General features: G+C 37.9%; 1 protein-coding gene across 1 annotated transcript; it reads right to left on the bottom strand.

Moving 5' to 3' along the window:
- Positions 1-302: 302 nt before the first annotated feature.
- On the bottom strand, positions 303-869 carry LOC308414432 (UPF0690 protein C1orf52 homolog; the record flags this gene model as incomplete). The annotated part of the gene is made up of 1 exon (XM_080909656.1): positions 303-869. One exon carries the CDS (start codon positions 867-869, stop codon positions 327-329), a length of 543 nt encoding a protein of 180 aa, XP_080765782.1. The 3' UTR covers positions 303-326.
- Positions 870-10,334: the final 9,465 nt, after the last annotated feature.

Below are 10,334 nucleotides of genomic sequence, written 5' to 3'. Positions count from 1 at the left end.
TTCACAGTACAATACAATATATTTACTTTAAAAATATAGTCCTTTATAAAAGGTTCATAGACATTGGCATGTCCATGTGACAAACTCTCAAAGCCTGTCACCAATTCTGTGATAGCCAGAATGCTTCCAAGTACTGTCAGTTCACAATCACAGGTCACCATTAGAGTTGTAAATACATACAGGTTTTTAAATAAAAGTGAATTTTACAGTGGAAAGTCTTGAGGCGACACTCGTCAGTTCGTTAACATAAATACGTTCATGGAGATGTCTGTAATGCACAAAAGCAAACACTCCGCCCAACGACACTTCTCAGGAACCACCACTCTCTACTTCTTCTTCTTGGCTGCTTCTGGCTCCACTCTTCGAGTCTTAGATGCAGGCTCATCTTTGTCATCATCCGATTCCACTGTCTCCCCCCCTTCCGGCAGCAGCCTGGCTTTCTTAGCATTCTGTGGGGCATCATCACCATTGTCTTCATAGATATTCGACCATTTTATCGCCATGTCCAGCTCTGGGGGCGGTGGCTTCTTCTCGGTAGTGTAGGTTTCTGGGGGTGGTACGCAGTTGGACTTCCAGATTTTGAATTCCTTTGGAGGCTCCTCCGGCGCCTTCACCACATGCCGCTCCCAGTCGATCTGCTTGTTGAGCGGGTTGTAGAGGAAGGCCGGGCGGGTTACGCTGCGGAACAACTCCTCTGGGCCCGGCAGCCGCTTCTCCACCTGCTTCCCGCGGCTGCCGGTCGTCGGAGCCGGGGCTGCTTCCTTGTTACCGGCGTCTTCTAGCTCGCTGTTCTCCTCGTCCGACGAGTCGGAGCTACTGCTCCCGTAAGCCGCGAAATAGCTCAACGGGTCCTTCTCTTCAGCTGCCATGACGGCCCTTGACTTTTGTTTCTTAAAAGAAAATGTTTTGATTGTTATCCCTATCACCTGTGAACGTGGCCTTATTTTTAAGTAAGACCTTGGTAGGTAAAATAATGTTATAAACAAGGACATTAGTGTGAACCCTAATCCAATATTAGTAGTGTTCTTAAAAGAGAATTTGTAGCACGTATACAAAATGTTGGAGGCCCCACCTGGGGATCCATCATGTCTGCAGACACCAAACCCAACACTGTTCCAATGGACAAAAGGTGCTTGCTGACAGGAATCTAGTGTGGTAGGTACTAAGGAAGTCCATCCAGCAACTGACTGAGCTCTGGTGGGGGAGACGGCAGAAGGACTGGAGGAGAGGAGAAGGACTGTAACTCTATTAGAAGAACATCAAAGGCTAGCCTGAAAACCCAGATATCCTTGGGTTTAGACCACCAACCAAGAAGTGTACCTGGCTCAGATATATATGTAGCAGAGGATGACCTTGCCTAACTACAATGGAAGAGGAATCCCTTGGTCCTTCGGAGACTTTATAAGCCACTGTAGGGGGATGCTGGAGTGGTGGGACAGAAGAGTATGGGTTGGCGGGGGAGCACTCTCATACAGGCAAAGGGGAAGGGGGAGGGCAGAGGGGAGATGTGGAATGAGAGACTGATGGAGGGGTAACTGAGAAGTGGGATATCACTTGAGATGTAAACAATTGGAATAATACACACACACACACACACACACACACAGACACACACACACACACGATTAAATGAAGGAGGCTATGGGAAGATGCTCAGACACAAAAAAAGATGGTTATAAAAGAGCAAATGTTCGGATTGGAGTAATTCTTTCATCAGACAAGTAGTGTCAATTATTGCTACAAAGGGGAAGCTAGAGGAGGCAAGGAAAAATTCTGAGTGACAGATTTCCACAAGAAGACTCCCATGATGAATTCTTATTTTTTAAAGCATTTGCCCCTGGAACTGTGTGAGAATAACTTGCTGATATTTTAGATCACCACTCCACTCGATTTGTGGCATTTTACTTCAGCAGCTCCAGATAATTAATACAATCACTCAATCTATGTTTAAAATGGAAGAGGTAAGAACATCACCTAAGAGAACATGCTCATTAATTATGGCATTGTCACAATTAAGTTAGTGTGTTTTCCGTTACTGTTGGGTGTATTTGGCATGGTCACAACTCATTTAGTGCATTTTCCTTAACTGTTAGATGTATTCACAGGTATCTATCACTTACTAACATATTTTTAATATGTGATTCCATGTTATATTTTTCTGTATGCTTTTCTTTTTCTTGTTTTAGATGAGGTCTATTTCAACCTATGAGTGATAACATAAAATCTGAAGATGCTTAAAAATTGCAATCTCATACCAGTGTTTTCTCCTCTGCTTCTTCACTTGCAGGTGGCATAAAACAATTAAGGCAATCTCGGAGGAAGGTCAGAACATGCTGCCCCCCAAATATCTTGTTCTAGTATATTATCTTAAGCTGAAAGCACTTGAGAAGCAGCAGTTACAAGGAGGGTTATCTGACCTCCTCCCACTTTCTATCTAAAAGCAGGCCAATAAATTTCCTGGGAAGAAATGTGCCCTGCCTCAGTACTAGGAAAAGAACACTTATCTCTGGAGACTTGAGACTCTCAGATGGAGCTGAGGTAGAAGTGCACAAACAAACATACAGAAAAACATCTTTTATCCTCCATTTGTTTCCTTGGTATATGTTCTAGCTAATTGTCTGCGCATTACTGCCCATAGCCCAAACCTTTAGTCTTGTTGCAATTCCAGAAATGTGCCTTTTTTATTGAAAAACTTTATTTTAAAAAACGAAGATAAATGTACAAATTTTTAAGCATTTTTGCATAAAAGTATACGAATATATTTTTTAAAGTTATAATGAAATATTTGTGGGTACATATACATACACATATGTATATATGTAAAAATAATATAGGAAAACAGGCTACTAATTTGAGGGAATAGGAAAGAAGCTGGGAGGGGCTGTAGGGAGAAAAAGGGGATGTGGTACAGTTCTATTTTAATTAAAATATATTCTTTTTTTTCCTTTTTTTCTTGATCTTCACACAGTCTGTGGGTTGTTTCTAGGGTGTACAGGGATTTCTGGGGTTAGAATCCCATTATCAGTGACTGCATATTATGTCTGTTCTTTTGTGACAGGGTTATCTCACTCAGGATGATATTCTCTAGATGCAACCATTTTCTTAAGAATTTTGTAAAGTCATTGTTTCTGGTAGCTGAGTAGTACTCCATTGTGTAAATGTACCACAACTTTTGTATCCAATCATCTACTGAAGGACATCTGGGTTCTTTCCAACTTCTGCCTATTATAAATAGAGGTGCAATGAACATTGTGGTGCATGTATCATTGTTGTATGTTGGAGCATCTCTGGGGTAAAAGCCCAGAAGTAGAATAATTGGGTCTTCAGGTAATACTATGTCCAATTTTCTGAGGTACCACAAGACTGATTTCCAGAGTGGTTGTATCAGTTTACCACCCCACCAATAGTGGAGAAGTGTTCCTCTTTCTCCATATCCTCACAAGCATCTGTTGTCATCTGAGATTTGGATCTTGGCCAATCTGAGAGGTGTGAGGTGGAATCTCAGGGTGGTTTTGATTTGCATTTCCCTGATGGCTAAGGATGTTGAGCACTTACTTAGATGTTTCTTAGCCATTCGATATTCATCGATTGAGAACTTTTTATTTAAGTCTGTACCCCATTTTTAATAGGGTTATTTGATTCTCTGGTGTCTAGCTTTTTGAGTTCTTTGTATACATTGGATATTAGGCCTCTATCTGATGTGGGGTTGGTAAATACCTTTTCCCACTCTGTTGGCTACCGGTTTGTTTTCATGACAGTGTCTTTAGCCTTACAAATTTTTTTAATCGCACTAAGTCCCATTTGTCAATCTTTGACCTTAGAGCTCGAGCCTTGGGTGTTCTTTTCAGGAAATTTTCTTGTGTTCCTATGTGTTCTAAGATTTTCCCTACTTTCTCATCTAATAGATTCAGTGTACTTGGTTTAATGTGGAGAAATTTGATCCACTTGCATTTGAGCTTTGTACAAGGAGATAAGAAGGTCTATTTTCATTCTTCTGCATGCTGAGTGCCAGTTGGACCAACAGGATTTATTGAATAGGCTGTCCTTTTTCCATTGTATGTTAACAGCTCCTTTGTCAAAAATCAGGTGACCATATACTTGAGGGCTCATTTCTGAATCTTCTATGCTATTCCATTGATCCACGTGCCTATTTCTGTACAAGTACCATGCAGTTGTCAGTACAACTGCCTTGTAATATAGCTTGATGTCAGGGATAGCAATTCCCACAGATGTTTTCTTGTTGTTGAGGATGGATTTCGCTATATTAAGTCTTTTGTTGTTCCAGGTGAAATTGCACATTGTTCTTTCCAACTCAATGAAGAACTGGGTTGAAATTTTGATGGGGATTGCATTGAATCTGCAGATTGCTTTTGGTAGGATTGCCATTTTTAAAAAGTTGATCCTTCAAATCCATGAGCATGGTAGATCTTTCCATTTTCTGAGATCTTCCTCGATTTCCTTCTTTAGAGGTTTGAAGTTCTTGTCATACAGGTCCTTCACTTGCTTAGTTAAAGTCACACCAAGGTATTTCATAGTTTTTGTGACTATTGTGAAGGGTATCTTTTCCCTAATTTCTTTCTCCATATGTTTGTCCTTTGAATATAGGAAGGCAACTACTTTGTTTGAGTTAATTTTATATCCTACCAACTTTCTGAACTTGTTTATCAGCTGTAGGAGTTCTCTGGTGGGATTTGTGGGGATGCTTAAGTACACTATCATGTCTTCTGCAAATAGTGATATTTTTACTTCTTTTTTTCCAATTTGTATCCCTTTAATTTTCTTTTGTTGTCTAACTGCTCCAGCCAGGAATTCCAGTACTATATTGAGTAGGTAGGGGGAGAATGGGCAGCCTTGACTATTCCCTGATTTTAGTGGGATTGCTTCAATTTTCCCACAATTAAGTTTGATGCTGGCTGTTGGTTTGATGTATATTGCTTTTATTATGTTTAGGAATGGGCCTTGGATTCCTGTTTGTTCCAAAACTTTTAACATGAAGTGGTTTTGGATTTTGTCAAATTCTTTCTCAGCATCCATTGAGATGACCATGTAGTTTTTTTTTTTTTTTTTTTTTTGAGTTTGTTTATATGGTCAATTACATTGATGGATTTCCTTATATTAAAACATCCCTGCATCCGAGGGATGAAGCCTACTTGATCATGGTGAATGATCGTTTGTATGTGTTCTTGGATTTGGTTTGCAATGATTTTGTTGAGTATCTTTGCATCGATGTTCATAAGTGATACTGGTTTGAAGTTATCTTTCCTTGTATGGTCTTTCTGTGATTTAGGAATAGGGTTATTGTAGCCTCAAAAAATGAGCTAGGTAGTGTTCCATCTGATTCTATTTTGAGGAATAGTTTGGAGAATATTGTTATTATGTCGTCAATAAATGACTGATAATATTTTGCACGGAACCCATCTGGACCTGGACTTTTTTTTACTTTGGAGGCTTTTGATGACTTCTTCTATTTCTTAGGTGTTATGGGATTATTTAGATATTTTACCTAGTCCTGGTTTAACTTTGTTATCTTGTATCTGTCTAGGAATCATCTATTTCCTCCCGATTTTCCAGCTTTGTTGAATATAGGCTTTTCTGGTATGATCTGATGATTTCTTGGTTTTCCTCAGTTTCAGTTGTTATTTCTCCACATTCCTTTCTGATTTTGTTAATTTGGATACTCTCTATTTGTCCTCTACTTAGTGTGGCTAAGAGTTTATCAATCTTGTTAATTTTCTCAAAGAACCAGCTCTTGGTTTTGATTATTCTTTCAATTGTTCCATTTATTTCTATTTGTTCTATTTCTGCCCTAAGTTTCATTATTTCATGCTGTCTACTCCTCTTGAGTGTATCTGCTTCCTCTTGTTCTAGAGTTTTCAACTGTGCTATCAACTTGCTAGTGTATGTTCTCTCCAGTTTCTTTTTGGAAGCACTCAGAACTATTAGTTCTCCTCTCAGTACTGCTTTCATTGTATCCCATAGGTTTGGGTATGTTGTGTTTTCATTTTCATTGAATTCTAGAAAGTCGTTAATTTCTTTCTTTATTTCTTCTTTGACCCTCCTATCATTTAATAGAGCATTGTTTAGTTTCCATGTGTATATGGGCATTCTGTTGTCTTTGTTGCTATTAAAGACCAGCCATAAACCATGGTGATCTGAGAGGATGCATGGGAGTATTTCAATCTTCTTATATCGACTGAGCCTAGTTCTATTTCCAATTATGTGGTAAATTTTCAAGAAGGTGCTGTGAGGTGCTTAGAAGAAGGTGTATTCTTTTGTTTTAGGATGATATGCTCTGTAGATATCTGCTAATTCCAGTTGGTTCATAGTCTCTGCTAGTTTTGCAGTGTCCTTGCTCAGTTTCTGTTTTCATGATCTGTCCATTAGTGAGAGTGGGGTATTAAAGTCTCCCATTATTTTTGTTTGGGGTAAAATGTATTTTTTGAGTTTTAGTAGGGTTTCTTTTATGAATGTGTGTGCTTTTGTATTTGGAGCATATATATTAAGGATTGAAAATTCCTCCTGACAGATTTCTCCTGTAATGAGTAAAAAGTTTCCTTCCTTATCTTTTTTTTGATAACTTTTGGCTGAAAATCTACTGTATTTGATATTAGAATGGCCACTCCAGCTTGCTTCTTGTGACCATTTGCTTGGAAGTATTTTTCCCAACCTTTTACACTGAAATAGTGTCTGTCTTTGTTTCTTAGATGAGTTTTCTGTATGCATCAGAATGCTGGGTTTTGCTTATGTATACAGTCTGGTAGCATATATCTTTTTATTGGGGAGTTGAGTCCATTTATGTTAATAGATATCAAGGAATAGTGGTTACTGTTTCCTGCTATTATTGCTTTTGTAGGTTGAATTGTGCCTGTGTCTCTTTTTCCTATTTGTTTTCTTGCTTAGGAGTTTTCTTGTTTTAACTATGAGGTGGTTCTCCACATTGTATTGTGTTTTCTGCCTATAATTTGTTGTAGTGCTGGTTTGTGTTCATATATTGTGTGAATTTAGTTTTGTCTTTGAATATCTTCGTCTCCCTATCTATGGTGATTGATAGTTTTGCTGGGTATATCAGCTTGGGCTGGCACTTGTGCTCTCTTACTGTCTGCATGATGTCTGTCCAGGCTCTTCTAGCTTTCATAGTCTCTGTTGAGAAATCGGGTGTGATTCTGGTTGGTTTGCCTTTATATATTACATTACCATTTTCCCTTACTACTTTTAGTATTTTTTCCTTGCTTTTGGGCACTTGGTGTTTTGACTGTTATGTGTCGGGAGGAATTTCTTTTCTGGTCCAACCTATTTGGAGTTCTGTAGGCTTCTTTTATGCTCATGGTCATCTCATTCTTATGGGTAGGGAAGTTTTCTTCCAGGATTTTGTTGAAGATATTTACTGTGCCTCTTTGATGATACTCTTTGCCCTCTTCTATTCCTATTATCCTTAGTATCCTTAGGTTTGATCTTCTCATTGTGTCATGGATCTCCTGGACATTTTGGGTTAGGAGCTTTTTGGTTTTTGCATCTTCTCTGACTGTTTTGTCTGTTTTCAATATTGTCTTTGGCTCCTGAGATTCTCTCTTCCATCTCTTGTAGTCTACTGGAAATGCTTGCATCTGTGACTCCTGATTTCGTTTTTAGAACTTCTACCTCTAGAGTTGTCTCTTTTAGTGATTTCTTTATTGTGCCCATTTCCATTTTAAATTCCTTCATCCATTCCTTCATCGCTTTGGTTCTATTTTCTTCTAGTTATATGAGCTCTTTGAGTGTTTTTCTTGTTTCTTCTTTAAAAGCTTCTAATTCTTTATGTTTTTGTTCTCATTCTTGTTTAAGGATCTCTATAATCATCTTTAGGTAGGATTTCGGGTTTGAGTCTTCTTTTTCTGGAGAGTTTGGCATTCCGCTGTTTGTTGTGATGGGAGAGCTGGGTTCTAGTGTTGCCAGGTTGTCTTGGTTTCCCTGGGGTATGTTCTTTCGCTTTCTTCTTGTCATCTTGTTGTCACTGATTTTTTTTCACCTTTCCCTTGTACCTGGCCTGTGTCCCTGGATCTCTGCTGTTCCTGCTGGCGGATGGTCCATTCTCCTGTTGTGTACCCCACAAGTCCCCAGCTAAGAACAGAGTGCCCGATGCAGGGTTCCTGGGTCTCTGGATCAAGCCGGGGAGGCACGCACTTTCTGCATGACCCTCTGAGTTCTATCTTCCTCCTGGCTAGTCGGAACCCGTTCTCACTCTGTTCTTCCTGGTGGCAGATGTTCTCGTGTTTTTCTTTTTTGAAAAGGTAAATACAGTCTCAATTCCAAAAGCTTTTTTGCTTCATTTTTTTTTTCCTAGAGGAACTCTTGTGTGCATTAGAAAGGGTAGATTAAGTGGGTGTCCTTTTTCTCCAGTCTGTCCGTTATCATTTATGGTCTCAGACCTTGCTACAAAATAAGTGTAGAGGGAAGATTTCCTACCTTAACCCTGTTTCCAAATCCTTCCAGATATGTAAAAATTTAATAACAATTACAGGTGACTTGCCTGTAGAAATTTCAGAAGCTCTAATTACCTGCTTTTTTAGTTTCCTTCACAAAAAGACTGCATGCAAGATTCACCTGATGGACCGAATCTATACTCTGGTAGCCAGGTTGAATGAATTTGGGGTAAGACTGTACATTGTTAAAAGCAGCATACTTCCACTTGGGTAAAGAGTCCTAAAATAAGACTACAAAGTTTAACCTGATTATATAGGAATACAATGATTATTCATTTTCTCTCACCAATATCTATAGTAAAGTGTCATTTATTTTACCAAAAAAATTACAGTTGGTAATATCTTTTTTTTTTTTGTTTTTTCAGGCAAGGATACAAAAACATACACTAATATAAAAATCATACTCTAATTAGACCATTCAAATGGTAATTAACCTATGTAAATGTGAATGCCTAATTAGCTTTTTCAAAATTAACCAATAGCATAGTGTTATATTTCTTTCCAAAATATTATAAAATAAAATAGCAGCAATACAACATGTCATTTTCATAGGAACAAGACTAGATTTTGTGAATGATGCTAGAAAACAGAGCAGATGAATGCCCAGGATTTTATTTATGGTGAAAAAAGGGCCTGTTTGTAAGCATCATAGCATCAATCTCTTTAAGTGTATATGTAACAGCTTACCTTATAGTAAAGGCTCAATGTATTATGGAGTATCCTTCCCATTTTACTACTAGCTCACTATGTTCATACAATGTTTTTTGGATAGCTACCCATTATTACTGTTGATTGTTATCTAAATATTCATATTCTGTCTTCTTTAATACTACTGTCACAAGTATTTGCTACTACAATTAAGTGTGTTTGCTTGGGTTGATAGTTTATCTGATCATATTTATCCAAAATAACTATTTGCACTTTCTCTTGTCCTCCACTTCTAAAAAAAGAATCTTAAACGTATATAAAAATTATATTTCATACAAGACATGACTGGAAATGTGATCGCTTTATTAATTTGGCTTTTCTACTACAGCATGCTGTGAAATTTCCACACTCCATTTAACATCCATAAGCATCTGTTCACATGTAAATAACTCCCAGGATACCTAACTTTCTTTGATGATTTACCCCAATTTAAAAGTAATTATCATACTTCCCTAATTGTGAGACTTAGTTATATGAAAAAGATGTCTTGCTTGATTTAAATTCAGTATTGGTGGGTGTGTAATTTAACACTGAGCAGGGTTTTATTTCATTTTCAATGAAACAGAGAAACTATTATTGGTTTCCAGCTTAGTCATGAGTAGACTGAAAGATAAGTAGACAAAATGGAGAAATATTTTTAAATTTGAAAGATTTAATTTTGGTGTGGCCATCTTGGGGTCTAAAAACAGTAACGAATCAAATGGGAAAACCTCTCTTACAGAAGGCCAAATTATAATACCAAGCGAGAGGAAATTATGTTGTTAACTTGATAACCTCTAGGGAAATGGCAAAGATATTGAGGATGCAATGGTGCATAATGGGAAAAATCCTCTGAATTTAGAGTGAAAATTAGAAGACCATGGCTGCTACTTATTAGCTGATTAACCTTAGGCAACTCGCTTAGCTTCATTGAGACTCAGGTTCCTTCTATTTAAAGGTAGACTAATTATCCCTTATAAACTCCTAGAAATGGAGATAGCTCAATGAAATATGTGGTATCAAGTTCATTCTTTAGTTGCAGTATCATTCATACTCCCAGAGAAGCTCAGCGTTACCTACTGATTTCTATTTTATTTGTGTATGTGTGTGTGTGTGTGTGTGTATGTGTGTGTGTGTGTGTGTGTGAGCATGCATGCTGCATGTATACTTTCCATGCATGCTAAAAGT

This window comes from Micromys minutus, assembly GCF_963924665.1.
Source record: "Micromys minutus genome assembly, chromosome: X".
Lineage (NCBI taxonomy): Eukaryota > Metazoa > Chordata > Mammalia > Rodentia > Muridae > Micromys > Micromys minutus.
The sequence above is the reverse complement of the archived record's forward strand: the minus strand, read 5'-3'. Positions and strand labels throughout refer to the sequence as shown.